Genomic DNA, 14545 nt, shown 5'->3' with positions numbered 1-14545 from the left:
AACTCTATAAACCGGACATTTCCGTTGTCATTAGACAGGCAAAACCCAATTCCGCATGTAGGGACACAAGAAAGCACTCCAGTCGACTTGTGAGGATCAAACTCAGGTAATCACAGAGGATTCCAGCCAGCACCAGTAAGATGCGGTGTCTATTTTGCTAGAGAGATAATGGGAGACCATCACCACCAAGTGGCACTAACAGTGAACCTGACATTGAGGACCACTAAAAGCTAAAATTTTTCAGCACCAGTGCTCAAAAAATGAACAGTAGACTATAAACAGTGTTTTAGGAATACTATATTCCATATGCGTGATTTCACAGATGCTGAGGATCCTCTTTTAGGCATTAAGAGAATTTCCCAAATGTACAAGGAAACAGTGAAGCGGAGACCTGAGAGAGGTCGCTTAGTTGCAAACATCCCCAAGTTAAAAATCGTCAAAATTGAAATACTAGAGAGGGTCAACTGCTCAATAAAGACACCAATGTAAAGGCGGACATGAAAAGACAAAAACCTCCACAAGGAAAAATTAACTAACATGATATGATAGAAATATAGACAAAGGCATCGTTCTATGTGACTGGAAGGCCAAAACACCCAGCCATCACATCCCTCAGAAGCAATCTAAATTAAAAGGATCTCATCTCTTGGATTTGAAAATATTGCTTAAAGGGAAAAGATTCTTAACTTACTATGAAGAACCTGAATTCAAATTGTATCATTTCAGAGAGAACTTATATTCATAGACTGTAGTGGATAGCTATAGGAATTAAGCATCAAAAGATCTGGCTTTACCATCACAAACTCCACAAAAGCAATACGAGTTGAATGATGGTAGTCTCCAAGTAGCCTCAGACGGTGAACCTGCAGGAAGCAAATCCATACGTATTCAGCGAAAGGTAATCAAAGTGAAGCAAGGACTAAAATATTACTTAAGCTGCAACTGCTCACCTCTCCACAGAGTGACTCAAAGAAGAGCTTAACATCTGCTTGAGTAATCTGCATTGATAATCAACAAAATGAATAAGTGCAAACGCAATTCCACCTGGACATGTACTTCCAAAATAGGGAAAGTTCATTTCTACCGTTTTGTCAATGTTTGTGCAATAAACAGTTCTCGAGCACATCTCGCGTTCATCCTCGGACTGAAACCATGATGAAATCAGTACATAGTGACAACAAACAGAACAAGATTATAATGATCTCAGAGAAGATGGAAACACTTAGGTCAATACTAGAGAAAAAGGTATGATGAGATAATTGGTACAGTTTACTTACCCTTGGCAAAAATGTTGGATTAACAGGTGCAATCGCAGTTTTGGAAGGCTGAACCCTAATAGGATAAAAACCAAGAACAGTCCCCGAAAGATTCAAAGCAGCCCTTGCACCATCTGCGAGAAAAAGTAATGATTGTGTCAAAGTGAATGTGAAAAGTTTGCCATGGCACTATAACTATAAGTATGTTCAACCATATACCTTCATCAGTAAACTCAACAAAAGCAAACCGGAGACAAGAGCTTGGATCGCCACATACACGACAGTCAACAACCTTCAGCAGAAAAGAGAAGCTCTAATGAAACAGCACCGAAATGCGTCAAACCAGTACACCGAATCAATGAAATTCTGCTTACCTGCCCAAAGCTATTGAAAAGAGCTGCAAGTTGCTCTTCAGTTACCTATTTCAGAATAAATTACAGACACATTCAAACCCAGAGACAGGTTCCGGTAAGAGGGAAAGAATAAAACATTACGAGCAACAGATCACATTTCCATCAATGTACAATAACAATCTAGTAGAGCCATATGGCATAAACCAAATGCTTACCTGTTGATCAATGTCAGTCACATACACGGTTCTTCTAATTACCTCATGACGCTGCGCCATACTAGTTCTACTATTTATTCGCCGCTTACCCTGGCTATTGTTACTCTTCCTCTGGATAACAAAAAACAGAAAACTAAGGTAAGTAATGTGCTCAGGAGTCAGCAGACAATAGAAATGAAAATTAGATTAAGAACTACACATAAAAAAACCACAGCCTTCACTGAATGTTAAACTATTCGTTCCAAAACTGACAATAGTCCAACACCGGCGACATTCCTTTACTAATTCAGGGTAAACGAAATGAAGATCGCATCATTCAATGCTCTCACTTTTCTCAACCTTCTGAACTAACCATCAGATAACATTACGGAAGATTTCTAAAAATGAAAGTGCGGCTAGCGTCAATACCCGTCTCCCGGTATGTCCATTGCCATCGACCCCATCAATCTGCAACACAAAATTCTGGGGATAGCCAAAGCCGCCATTAGCTAAATAAGCAAAGGTCTGACCCAGTGAAGGTCCTGAAGGAGGCACGAATTCCTCAGCCATGGGATTCAGCTTCGACAACATATCCACCAGCTCCCTCACGTCGTTCACTCCACTCGACCTGAAATTACTTCCGTTCCGGCGAAGCCCGTCCCTCACCAGACCCATTTGACCATTTCTACTGCCCCTGGCGACCATGACTCTGCTGCTCACATCGTCGCCGTTGCCGTTGCCGGGCCGATCGAGCCGGGTCGCGGCATCGCTCCTGGGCTCCGATTTCCCGGAATCGCTCGAAGCGCTCCCGTCAGACGACAGGGCAGCAGCGTCCAGATTCTGACCCGACGCGCCGATCTTGACCCCAGCATTCTCAGCGACCGCCATGATCAAAGACCCACCTTTTATTCTTCCTTCTTCTCCCAAAAAGCTCCTTCCTTTTCCTCTCTTCTGCCCCAAAAGAAAGACCCCTTATCGGGATCGAACGATACACATAAGGAAGGAAATCCCAAAAATGATTTAAGATAAGCAGCGAAGCACGTTGGGGGGGGGGGGGGGGGGTGGGAAGAGCACAAATTACCTGCCTTATCTAATTCGCATTGACCCAGAAGCCGCCCAAGAACACAAGAAACGAAAGACCCACCGCCAACCAGATCGCGTCTCCCCCCCGAAACCCAACAAGAAACCGGGCAAACGGAGAAGCGCCCAAGATGATCGTCGTCGTCGCCGGGGGCGGATGGAAGGGAGGGAGCAGGTGCGAAAGGCGAAGGAGAAGCACCCACCCCTCTGCCTTTTATACTCGAGTCGTTGTCTCAGTGATGACCCCGTGCGAGGGATAGAGAGAGAATGGAAGTGGGTTTTAGAGAGAGAGAGAGAGAGAGTCGTAGGGGGGAGCTCGTCCGTCTTCGGATCGTCCGTTTACGTTGTACGCTTGGCCGTTTGGACCGTCTTCTCGCGCTTCATGGGACGCCTCCCGGTGTTGTTGCGTGCGCGACGCGGGGGTAGAGAGAGAGAGAGAGAGAGAGAGAGAGAGGGGATGAAAAGTCTCATTCGAAAAACCCATTTTCCCCGTCGAGTGCCCAACCCATGATTTTGGCCAATGCAATACGCATAGATCTATCCTCACGATGTGGCCATTCTTGCTGATTTTTCCAGTTTTGGACTGATTCATTGGAGGAGTACATCGAGAAGCGATTCGCGGTCCGAATATAATTATTGTCTTTTCGCGATACATTTTTGCATGGATTGAAACATTCGTCGCGCTTTTTTACACGAGATGAACTACACATGAAATTAACACCCGACACTTCTTTATAGCGGGCATGTACTGCGACAGTAGGAGTTTCAGCTTCGACCGATAGTGTTTTCATTCAAATCCGCATAATGCAGAGAAGCTTACATGTTACCATGCGTGTTTAACCAAAGAGTTGTCTGGCTCTGTGACCAAAAGAAGAATCGAAGAGTTGTCTTACATTATTGTTGAATTGCCTTGGTTGTGTCCACAAAGGCAATTCGCTAGTAATGGCTTCTTGAATTTTCTTTTAAAAATCTCGGGATTACTCGACTCATTTAATTTGACTTTTCTGTTTGAGCTCAATTAAAATCCTTACTATTGATGTACTTTTTTATGGTTTTATTTAATCCAATATGACCGCACCTTTAACAAGGGATAAACGGTAAAATGCAGATCAATCTATAATTTGTTCACAATTTATCGGAATGTAGATGACATTTTAAATACGCGCAAACGAACACGTGCCCTAAATAGCTATGTTAGAGTTCTTTAATTGCGTGAAAAAAGACGGCTACTTGTGTGTCGTCGACGAATAAAATTAATATCGAATTTAAGAACTTCTTGTCAAAATTTATTGTTTTTCAATTGAATTTTGGCAATTCATATGAACCGAGGGAAGGGGGTGGGGGGATGGATACGAGAGAATGGAGAGTTCTGGAATATTAGGCGGACATGCCGCTGACGTGGCACGGGGGGTGAAGCGTGGGGGAGAATGCCGTGCGGCGGCGTCCATGACTGGCGTGGTGGATAGACGGCCTCATCCGCCGCCACGTGTCACTTGCTACAGCCCTGAATCCTGATCAGATTTTTTGGAAATGCTCATCCCCCCACATGATGATAAGGTCAAAGATAACATAGGAACAAATTCTCTCATTCTCATCCATTACCCGGTGGCGGCTTTGACGAATCCCCGGTTCCCATTGGGCCTGGGCCTTCTCTTGTGGGCCGGCAGCGCCGCCCGATCCGTGAATCGGCCCATTGGGCTGGATCGGGCCGAGACCGAAACGCGCCCGACCCGTCGACCGCCCGTCCCCCGGCTCGGATCCCCGAAGTAAAAGCCGAAAAACCGCAAGAAAACCAGCGCGAGCGTCCACAGACTCCCAACGCCGGCCAGCAGAAGCGAAACCCTAGCGCTCGCCTGCTCTTCCCTCCGTTGACCTCGCTCGGAGCTCCGGCCCGCCTCTCCTCTCGCGCTCGCTCTCCGGAGGGAGCATCCCCAGCGCCGTCGAACTCGGGTACGGCATTTGTCTTTTCGCGTGCGCAGACGGTAGAGTTGTTTCCTCGAGATTTGGTGACGGAAGGATCGAGTGCGTCTTTTAAGCATCTGGAATTTACGCTGCGTGTCTTTAGCTTTTGGTGTGTCGTGTGATTTGGTTTTGCTGACGAGGAACGATCGGACGGGGCGGGGGGGGTGGTTTGCGTTGCCGAGTTCACCGTTTTAGGGGGCTTTGGTACGGTGTCCCTAGGTTCGGTCGCGACTGTGTGGGAATGCGGTGTAATATATCCATTTCGGCTCGGGAATTGGGTTTGGAAATGCGATGCCGCAGTGGGGATTTCTGATAGAGGGGCGGTTCTGATGGTCATCACTTGTTCTTTAGCACGATCGAGCGAACTGTGTGCGGAGGACATGGGGCGTTTTTTTTATATTTGAGTGTGGCGAGTGTCGTGTCATCTTTTCGAACAAATATGGATGTGTTGGTGTGATTGGCGGGGGGTGCCTGTGCAAGTTTAAAATGTGAGAGGTGCGACACATATCTGTCAAACTGCGAGTGTGTGGGGCGAGATTTAGCTTGCAAGGGAATGTTGGGGCCATAACTTTACCTATCTTCTAATGAGAGTATGATCATTTGCTGTCGATTTTCACTTTCGTCTACGTGACTCTATTTTGTTGAGAATGAAGGATGGTAAGGACTGCTGAGTTCCCAGTATTATTTACTGATAATATGGTTATCTTTTTATTGTGCAAATTAATTGGAGAGAGAGTTATGTGACAGGGTGCAAGTTCTTTTAGAGGTAACTGCAATTTGGGAAATATTTTACTGGCCGCTGTTGAATAAAGTGCATTATCCCTGAAAATTGATGTGATGGAAGTATTTTTTTGTGCTTGGGAGGGCTTGTGTATGATTTTTCCAAACTTATACATTCAGTCTTATTTACATATTGGAGACAACTGGGGTTTGATTGAGCACTCACTTTCATTCTGCCCTTTGAACTATGTCATGCTACACTCAGTTTGACGTTACCAACCAATAGGAATATATGTCCATCAGGACAATCACTACAAGGCGGGTTTTGCTGATCCATTGCCTTCTGGCGAGTAAGGCATAATCAACTAGTGACTCGCTAACAAGACATGTCTGGCTCATTACATACTTTTTTTCTACGGTGGCCTTTTGGTGTTTAATCAAATCTACGTTTTCATTAGACAGAATACATGTTTAGCAGGCTTGTTAAACTCCGACGATCTTAAAGAGAGATGAGTAAGGTGAATGAATTGATGTTTCTCAATCTTACCTGATCTCATGACACGGATCCTTTGTTTATGATAGATGACGAGTGCTTGGACAAATATGAGCTTTGCAGTCATTCGTAGGGATTTAGAGAGGGAGTGGGAGAATCAGGGAGGAGTAATGGGTATTTTTTTAAATAACTGGAGACCTTGGTCACTCCCAGAAGATCTATACATCTGCGAATTTTCTGGAGGGGATCTGGAGATCAAATTTGTTTTCGAATTTAATATAGCTTTGGAGCATCTTGGAGCAAATGAGCAGTGGAGCTTGTGGAGCATGGCTCACCGCGGGATTGCTCTCTTGGTTTGCTTCATAGTTTTGGTCTTTCTTTATTTTCGTTACTCTTGACAGCGGTGGTTGACTGATCATGGCAGCTGGGTTATATGTCGGCGAATTGAGTAAGAACAATTTAGTTTTCAAGCTTCACTAACCTGTTCCTTGCCCTGTTGCAGTGAATAACTTTTGAGATAGAAATGAGTAGCCGCTTTTCTCGCACAATCTACGTTGGCAACCTGCCATCTGATATAAGGGAATGGGAAGTCGAAGATCTGTTTTACAAGGTCTAGTTCAAAGTTTCTTCCTCCTATAGATGTTATCCTGCCATATTTGCCTTGTCAAATTAGCTATCAGATATTCTGGAATAGGTGGCTGTGACAGGTGTCTGAACTGTAAGGTGTTGTTTTACCCATCCAGCTTCATTATATCAATATGATTGAATTTCTTGCATATAAATTGCTTCTTGTTACCTAGGGCTGTGAACGGTGGATCAATCTGAGTTTATCTTCTCAATTTCCACCAGTTCTATGTGATGCTTATAAAATTTGGATAGTCAGCTGTGAAGCACTTGAGTGTCTTGATTCCCTAATACATTGTCTACTTAAGGTTGCTGTGGATTTTATGTTGCCATATGTCTATATAGGTTGCATTCTGTGGTTGCTATAATATAGCTGTTGGGTTGAGGTTCCTATGAGTGGGCTCTTTTCTTAAATGACTCATTCTCAGATTTTACTGAGCTATGACTGGATTAGCCAGCTTATTTGAGTTCTTTTGCCATCTGCAGTATGGAAGGATATTGGATATTGAGCTGAAGATTCCGCCTCGTCCTCCGTGTTATTGTTTTGTGGAGGTACCTCCCAATAGCCTTCATTCTACTAAACTATATTATGGTATTGGTAATGCTTACAGTCATAGTGATCTACTTGGCGAATGTGTATCATTTATGAACAGTTTGAGACCTCTCGAGATGCCGAAGATGCAATTAGGGGTCGTGATGGATACAATTTTGATGGCTGTCGTCTACGGGTGAGTTGAATGTTTTCCCCTTTGTTGTGTTCTACAGCTCTTCCTTTTTTTCCTTTGGCTTTTGACCAGTCCTTGATGCAGGTTGAACTTGCTCATGGTGGTAGAGGACAACCATCTTCAAGTGATCGTCGTGGTAGCTATGGTGGTGGTGGTGGTGGTGGTGGTGGTGGTGGTGGTGGTGGTGGTGGAGGTGGAGGTGGAGGTGGAGGTGGAGGTGGTGGAGGTGGAGGTGGAGGTGGAGGTGGTGGGGGGCGCTTTGGTATCTCACGCCATTCGGAATACCGAGGTACTCAATTTATGACTCTTCCAAATACAATTATAGATGTAATAGGAGAACTGTGGTTTGAGTTTATGTGAATGAACTTAACTTTTTGTTAAATTTAAACGCAGTCATTGTTCGAGGGCTTCCTTCTTCTGCATCCTGGCAAGATTTGAAGGTGAGAAGCTTTTTCATATGCGTAAAAAGCTTTGAATCTAGCATTGTTTTCTTTCCGCTTGAATGTTTACATCAATTGCAGGATCATATGCGGAAAGCTGGTGACGTTTGCTTTGCGGACGTTGCGCGTGATAGTGAAGGTTTGCTATCAAATTTTAATATGCATTGCACTAGCACGATTTTCTTCTATCATTTCCCTTTATTTTGATTGAAATGGAAATAATTATCGTGTGCTACTTTTAGTTGACAAAGGCTGTCTTGTTGATGAATGATCAGCAAGGGTTTTTAGCAGTTTGTTAGAGTTTCTATCTTTCTCAAGTGAAGCTGCGGATATTTTATTTGAGTCATTGAGCACAAGCATCGACCACTTCATCGCCCCAATGTCGAGGGAATGAAAATTAAAATAACATCTGCATCTGTCAATATGAAATTTTTAGCTGATTTGAATTCTTTAGGATTGCCTTGCCTTCAAAAATTTAAAGTGGCATCTTCATGTCATACAGCGGATGGGTTCCCTATAATGTACAGACATCATCGCCAATGTTAGACAAATGGATTTACTTTGCCAATTGTTTTCTTGTTTTGGTCATACTCTGAGAATCAATCTTAAAGTGCCCAGAAATTATGTGAATTTTTGATTGCTTGTGCTAAATAAATTTCTTGAAAATACATGCGGAGACTGTGTGAAACTTCCAAGTATGCTTATTGAAGCAGTACTCTTCCTTCTTGGCATAGATCTAAACATGGCTGAGGCTGACTTGAAGCAAGGGCTGCAGATGCTCATGTTTTAATGAGCTGAGCTGGTCATCTTGTGAAAACTTTCTTTTTTATGTTGGTAATAGAGTGTGGCCTTATACAAAATATTGATTTCAGTGTTTGAATAATTCCTTCTGCTTCCCTCCACTTTAATCTTTTACATTTGAGGGTCTGAGATGCATATAGGCTCATGAATGTATATTTGTGGGTTTTATGATACTTATACATAATGAGAGAACACTGTACTTTGGTAGATATATCATGGAAAATGAAGTTTTTGATTTACTTTGTACGCTTCTGCCCAACTTCTGATGTCATTTCTGTGTGGAGACCCATTTTCATTGGGAAAACCTTTGCTCTGATGAACCGCTAGATCTGGTCCAGGCTCTTGGTTATAAATAATCTGTCATACTGCTTAGAGCATGATAGAGATGATTAGAGTCTGCACCATGCACTAAATTTGTGATTATGGAAATGCTTATCTTAAGTTATTTTTCATTTAGAAGTGCTAATATATGAGATGTGCAATCAGGGACTTATGGCATTGTTGATTACACCAACTATGACGATATGAAGTATGCTGTAAGTTTATGAAAAGGAGCGCTTAACTTGCTGGAATTATCTTCTACGGCTCCTATTTTTTTCACTCTTTTTCCTTATTTTGTGTAAAATCCTTCTACTTGTTCAGATTCGGAAACTTGATGACACTGAATTCAGAAATCCCTGGGCGAGATCTTATATACGGGTGAGTTATTTAATGATTTGGTTTATATATTTGATATTTTAGACTAATTAATCTTGGTAGGAGAACTGAGTTTTTAAAGTAGAGGTTGAACATTTAAGAAGATGGAGTTTAAGTCGCTTTGTTTGTCTTCTTCTGATTTGCGTCTTTTGGTCACTTGGCTAGGTGAAAAAACATGAAAACAGTCCTTCTAGATCTCGCAGCAGAAGCCGCAGTAGAAGCAGAAGCGACAGAAGGGAACGAAGGTTCTCCCCCCCCCCCACCCCCCCCTCTTCTCCTCTCTCTCTCTCTCATGGGTGAGCTAATATGCCTTTTTTCTTTCTCTAGTAAATCACCGGGTCGATCTGCATCAAAATCGCCATCTAGATCTAGATCAGCATCTCCAGTCAAGTCTTCCAGGTATGTAGCTTTGTGTTTTTATCTTGATTTGCTTCTTTGTGCTGTCTTCCGTGTCTTATAGTATCGGTCATTTTTCCTTTGCCAAAACACATAGACCAAGGTCCAGATCAAGGTCAGCATCTCCCCGCCAGGTGAGTTGTTTTCCCCCCGTGTACTACTATGCATGTTATGCTCGGCAAATTCACTTAGAGCTGATCAATTGAGTCTTAGGGTTCTGTTTCGGAAGTTCAAAACTAGAATAGCAATGATATACGAGATGACAGGTCCTCCTGTGTTACCTTGAGAGGAAGGAAATGAGGGATGTCCTCATCCAGGAGTAATTGGTAATTTCATGCAAATGTCTTACAACTTCTGTAGACGAATTGCTCACCTTTTACGTATCTGGGGGGTCCTATTTGAGTATAGATACTGATAGGAAGGTTCTCTTATTAAAGTGTATACTCAACACTCCTGTCCCTATGATTGTGCGTTTGAAATTGTTGAGTCTATTAAGCCATCAATATGCACATGGGATGGATATAAAATCCAAGTTCCTATGGAGGACAAACTTTTATCTTTAAATCAATGAAATACTGATATTAACATTTTTATGTTAAACAGTAATAGTTGGTTTTTTCTTGGTTGGTGATTCGTGTGCATCTCTGAAGATATCTTCTTTTCTTTTCAGGTGAGATCAGGTAGTGGCTGATTCCTTGTAGCAGAAATCCCGGTGCTCATTGCTGTAATGAAGAAAGTGAGTGAGTTAGGGAACTTTGGGAACCATCTTTGTTGGGATTATGATGCGTTAGTCCAAGAACTTTAGGTACTCGAGAATGCCTGATACTGTTTTGTGACGGTACTTTAGTGTTGGATTTTTCAATGCGTCGTCTGAATATCATGTAGCTTGCTATCGAGATCTTTGAAGATGCTATGGTAGTGGTACTGTTGGAGATGATGACGGCTCGGCTCAGATCAAGTCCAAGGGAAAGCACATCCTGGTTTTGAATTAATGCCGATGTCAAACCTCAAAGCCAGTGTTCTTAGAACTATGCTTGTCCTTATCATCATGGTCCATTCCATGTTAGCTATGCGGGGGAATCGGAACTTGGTCTTCTAGTGATGTTTGATGGATTCACAAGGATATCTTTAAGGCACTTTTCAACTTGATTGGTCCCTACCATCATAATGCAAGAGCTTTCACTCTGGGTACCATCTACCTTGAAGCAGCTTTTGCACCCGGAGCACATCGTATTTTAGCGGGAGGTTCCATAAACAGACTGCTTTCTTTTTGGGGGGGTCAGAAAACAGACTGCTGGATAGAGCCACGATTCTTCCAATTAGATACCTTCAATAATGTTTACCAAATCTGATGAAGTATATACAGAACTACGTATTCGAAACAGAGAAATGAGCATCGTATCATCGATTATGGCCAAGATAAACGAGCAGCAAAACTGGTTCTCTTGCGTTTTAACATTTCCTAACCTAAAAACTGGTTGGAGCAGTCTCATTAGAGGTGGAACGATCAGATTGCAGCTGGCATGCGTTTATTGAAATCTATCCGGCTCATAGTGAGATTTAAACTTGAGGTTGCCGATGCGTAAGATTGATTCCTTGATCGTGCCGTTGGTGTACTAGGATGACAGCCAGGAAATTCGTCACTCCGGCTTGCCATGGAAGGATGATGTCCCAAGAACTGACAACCTTTGTTCATCCCCGTAATTTCGTGCCATTTAGGGTGTGAGCACTTGATTTTCTAGTCTGTACACCCTAAACCCACAAGTCTTCAGCTGTTCCTCGTTGTTCCGAACGTGCAAAAATCTATAAACCAACAGCAAATTGCCCCAGGAATGTTCACTATAGCAACAATATTGGCCATGCCCCCCCTATAGGAATCCACAATATGAAAGAGGCCTTTGCAGAATATTACGTCGTTGAATACTCTTATCCTAGGATGATCCCGGAGGCACCTCCAATTACCATCTCCAGGATCAGAAGTGCTATCCTGTAGATCCCGCCGTACACCACCACGACCTCGTATTCATTTGGAGACATTACCACGACCTCGTGCCCATTTCGGAGAGGAAGTAAGTCTCACAAGACAAAGCAGCTTCTTGATGTGGTAATAATGATAAGGATCTTCATCCTCCGCGCCATTGTCGTCTACTACTTCCTCTAACATCAGGGGAGAGAGAGAGACTCTTGTGCCGGTGAAAGGGTTGAAATGGTCACCTCGAAGGCTCCACCCACGAGAAACAACCATCCACTTGATGACCCGGAACATCTCCTATTGTAAGGCGCTTCGACTTGAAACCTTAAGCTTTGATGCCTCTACTGTCATATAAGCCGCCTGCACATTATCCCTAGCCGGGATCAAAAGTAGGAGAAGCTGCGGTCACGACATGGGGAGGGTACTCCGCTGCTCGCCGCCATTGTGCGCGACCGACGACCATCTATTGCAACCGAGACCGAATCGGAGGTAGTAGGAGAGAGAGAGACCAACTCATTGAGAATTGAGGAAAGAATGTGTCCAGGGGGCCATGCCCATTCCCAACAATTTCATGCTTAGTTGTTGAGATCAGCACGGTCCTATGTTCCTAAGACGTGTGAACGTGTTTGGTTTTGGCTGCCTCTAATTCTCATGATCTTTTATACAAACCAGAGAATTAGGTAATCTTTATTGTTCGGAATTTACGGTGATGGTTAATTGAAGTTCGGTATCCATGTCACTTTTACAAAAAATGAAACGAAAATGATTTTTATCAAGTTAACCGATGATGTACAAGTCATTTTTCATATATCTTTGGACGGAGGATACGCAGTTACATGACCATCTTTAAGGACACGTCTCATCTACCATCATTATTTATATTGGCAGTGGATTTAATAATAATGAAAAAAAAAATTTAGTTAAAATTTGAATTTTTCCGTACTCTCAAGCTAATCGGTTTCGACCAAAAAAAAAAAAGAAGCTAATCGGTCTTGATTTAAACTATCGTCTTTCTAAAGAATCGAAATCAGTTACAAAAATCCTGGCAATAATCCGACTTGGTTACATCTTTCTCCGATCAAAATCGCTGAAACGTCTTTTTTTTCACAACTGGCCCCAAAATCCATGGGCCAGCCCAACAACCGTCGGCGTTCATTTCGGCCCAGCACGCAAGTCACGTGCCGCGTCCACGTGACAATGCAAACCCTAGCCGTCCCGATGCAACATAAGTACGTCCCATCTTCGTCTCCAGAGCTCCGTGACGGCACTCTCGCTTCCACCAGCTCTCTCTCTCTCTCTCCATCTCAAGCACGTTTCGAAGTCGAAGGTCTTCTCCACCGCCGCGAAGATGTCCGCCGGCGAGCTCGCTTGCACCTACGCCACCTTGATCCTCCACGACGATGGAATCTCCATCACCGTAACTCTCTCTCTCTCTCTCTCTCTTCCTCTCTCTTTCTATATAATCGGAGGCAAATGATCGTGTCTTCCTTCTCTTGGTTGTCGTCGCTGAAACGTCGAATGAAACGGAACAGGCGGAGAAGATCGCCTCGCTGGTGAAAGCGGCCAACGTCTCCGTGGAGTCGTACTGGCCGAGCCTCTTCGCGAAGCTGGCGGAGAAGAGGAGCGTCGGGGATCTCATCACGAACGTCGGTTCCGGCGGCGGCGGCGGCGCCGCCCCCGTCGCCGTGGCCGCACCCGCTGGCGGCGCCGCCGGAGCGGCTGCCGCGGCTCCCGCTGTCGAGGAGAAGAAGGTAGAGTTTCCTCCTCTTTCGTTACTTTGTCTATAGACAGCCATGAGTCTTGATTGCGGTTGAATTGTAGAGGTCTTTCTGCATCTGATTGATTCTGTGTTGGAAAATGGAAATTAGTTTAGTCAAATTTTTGAGGCTTTGTTTTCTTCCTCTTGATCTGAATCTAGAACATCACCAAAGGCTTCTGTTTTTGCAATGTTAGTGCAAAACGCGATCATTACGGAACATTGCAAGAACTAGGAAATTTCGTTATGACGGCGATGTTCGACTGAGTTGGTGTTTAGCTACTTAGCAATTGGATTCTTAAGCCCTCAGTATTGTTGTCGGAGGATTGTAAAACTCGACAGAAAGACATCTCAAAAGCCTTATGCAGTGATCTTGATATGAGGAAGCGACGATCATATCTGTAGATGGTATCTGTAGATTGTATGGAAGTTTGCATTCCGCACTTTCAGTTTCCGTCATCTATGGGGAACCTCGGAATACAAAGTAGTGCTTTTCTCTGTGAACTGTGCAATGATATGTTTAAAGTTTCTCTTTCGTCATTGTATAGAGTTTAGAGGATTGAATTGGAAATGAAGAAAGCTAAATATGCAATCGCGACATCAATTCTTCTGAAAAAAATCTGCATGAGAAATCTGCAGGGATGTTGTTTGAGTTCTTGTGCTATATGAACACCATAGCTAGAATTAGTCGGAAATTCTAAGATTTGTAATTTTGCCTGGTCTAATTGATGTCTCCATGACTTGATCATTTGTCTGAGTTGCTCCTTTTCGTTCTTGAATTGACCGCAGGAAGAACCAAAGGAGGAGAGTGACGACGACATGGGCTTCAGCTTGTTTGATTAAGGAAAACAAGTACTCTCATTCTGATTCGTCTGGATTTTTTGTTTGGTTCCTTCAGATTAGGATCTCTCGGAATGTTTCATCCTCAATTTTTGTTTGGTATAATGTCGACATTTAGCTTCAACCGGTTTTTTTGTACGATTCAGTTGGCTTGAAAACAGAATCATGTCTATTGCTGATCATTTGATATCGAACCTTATCACGCTTGAAACGTTCGGAGTTTCTTTCTCATGAAAA

General features: G+C 43.4%; 3 protein-coding genes across 8 annotated transcripts in view; 2 read left to right on the top strand and 1 right to left on the bottom strand.

Annotated features, from left to right (window-relative positions):
* Positions 1 to 2964, bottom strand: part of LOC115680764 (polyadenylate-binding protein-interacting protein 12-like) — a 5017-nt gene extending 2053 nt beyond the window's left edge. The window contains exons 1-9 of one of the 3 annotated variants that reach the window (XM_030604601.2): positions 2885 to 2964; positions 2233 to 2751; positions 1825 to 1935; positions 1631 to 1675; positions 1476 to 1548; positions 1278 to 1390; positions 1085 to 1144; positions 951 to 998; positions 795 to 863 (exon numbers count right to left, since the gene is read on the bottom strand). In XM_030604601.2, coding sequence (XP_030460461.1) covers positions 795 to 863; positions 951 to 998; positions 1085 to 1144; positions 1278 to 1390; positions 1476 to 1548; positions 1631 to 1675; positions 1825 to 1935; positions 2233 to 2691 — 978 coding nt within the window. In that variant the 5' untranslated portion in view covers positions 2692 to 2751; positions 2885 to 2964. Of the gene's footprint in view, positions 1 to 794; positions 864 to 950; positions 999 to 1084; positions 1145 to 1277; positions 1391 to 1475; positions 1549 to 1630; positions 1676 to 1824; positions 1936 to 2232; positions 2775 to 2884 lie in introns of all 3 variants that reach the window. The other 2 variants (XM_030604600.2, XM_056303601.1) reach the window with 2 other exon arrangements.
* LOC115680770 (60S acidic ribosomal protein P1-like) overlaps positions 1 to 14545 on the top strand; it is a 28000-nt gene extending 13455 nt beyond the window's left edge. The window contains exons 2-4 of one of the 2 annotated variants that reach the window (XM_056303608.1): positions 13013 to 13129; positions 13245 to 13463; positions 14258 to 14545. In XM_056303608.1, the coding sequence (XP_056159583.1) occupies positions 13061 to 13129; positions 13245 to 13463; positions 14258 to 14311 (342 nt within the window). In that variant the 5' untranslated portion in view covers positions 13013 to 13060 and the 3' untranslated portion in view covers positions 14312 to 14545. Of the gene's footprint in view, positions 1 to 12972; positions 13130 to 13244; positions 13464 to 14257 lie in introns of those variants that run through there. The other variant, XM_056303607.1, reaches the window with a different exon arrangement.
* Positions 4665 to 10677, top strand: LOC115680772 (serine/arginine-rich splicing factor SR34A). Of its 3 annotated transcripts, XM_056303603.1 has the most exons (15): positions 4665 to 4833; positions 6148 to 6411; positions 6561 to 6668; positions 7169 to 7234; positions 7336 to 7410; positions 7492 to 7561; positions 7625 to 7696; positions 7801 to 7847; positions 7929 to 7986; positions 9135 to 9184; positions 9291 to 9347; positions 9510 to 9589; positions 9672 to 9743; positions 9838 to 9874; positions 10411 to 10677. In XM_056303603.1, exons 3-15 carry the CDS (start codon positions 6582 to 6584, stop codon positions 10429 to 10431), a joined length of 792 nt encoding a protein of 263 aa, XP_056159578.1. In that variant the 5' UTR covers positions 4665 to 4833; positions 6148 to 6411; positions 6561 to 6581; the 3' UTR covers positions 10432 to 10677. The 3 variants fall into 3 exon arrangements, with proteins under 3 accessions (XP_056159578.1, XP_056159577.1, XP_056159579.1); XM_056303602.1 differs by lacking the exon at positions 6148 to 6411; XM_056303604.1 differs by lacking the exons at positions 6148 to 6411; positions 9838 to 9874.

Source organism: Syzygium oleosum, unplaced genomic scaffold, assembly GCF_021117445.2.
Source record: "Syzygium oleosum isolate NSW1041296 unplaced genomic scaffold, Sole_v2.1 Sole_v2.28, whole genome shotgun sequence".
NCBI lineage: Eukaryota > Viridiplantae > Streptophyta > Magnoliopsida > Myrtales > Myrtaceae > Syzygium > Syzygium oleosum.
Note: the sequence above shows the minus strand (reverse complement) of the source record. Positions and strands in the feature narration are given on the sequence as shown.

What these genes read in the sequence shown, in the direction of transcription:
- LOC115680772 (XM_056303602.1), top strand. Translation starts at nt 6,582, where the DNA reads ATGAGTAGCCGCTTTTCTCGCACAATCTACGTTGGCAACCTGCCATCT. An exon ending in ATGACGATATGAAGTATGCT is followed by an intron (nt 9,185 to 9,290) that starts GTAAGTTTATGA and finishes CTACTTGTTCAG; the next exon opens with ATTCGGAAACTTGATGACAC. An exon ending in GGTCAGCATCTCCCCGCCAG is followed by an intron (nt 9,875 to 10,410) that starts GTGAGTTGTTTT and finishes TTTTCTTTTCAG; the next exon opens with GTGAGATCAGGTAGTGGCTG.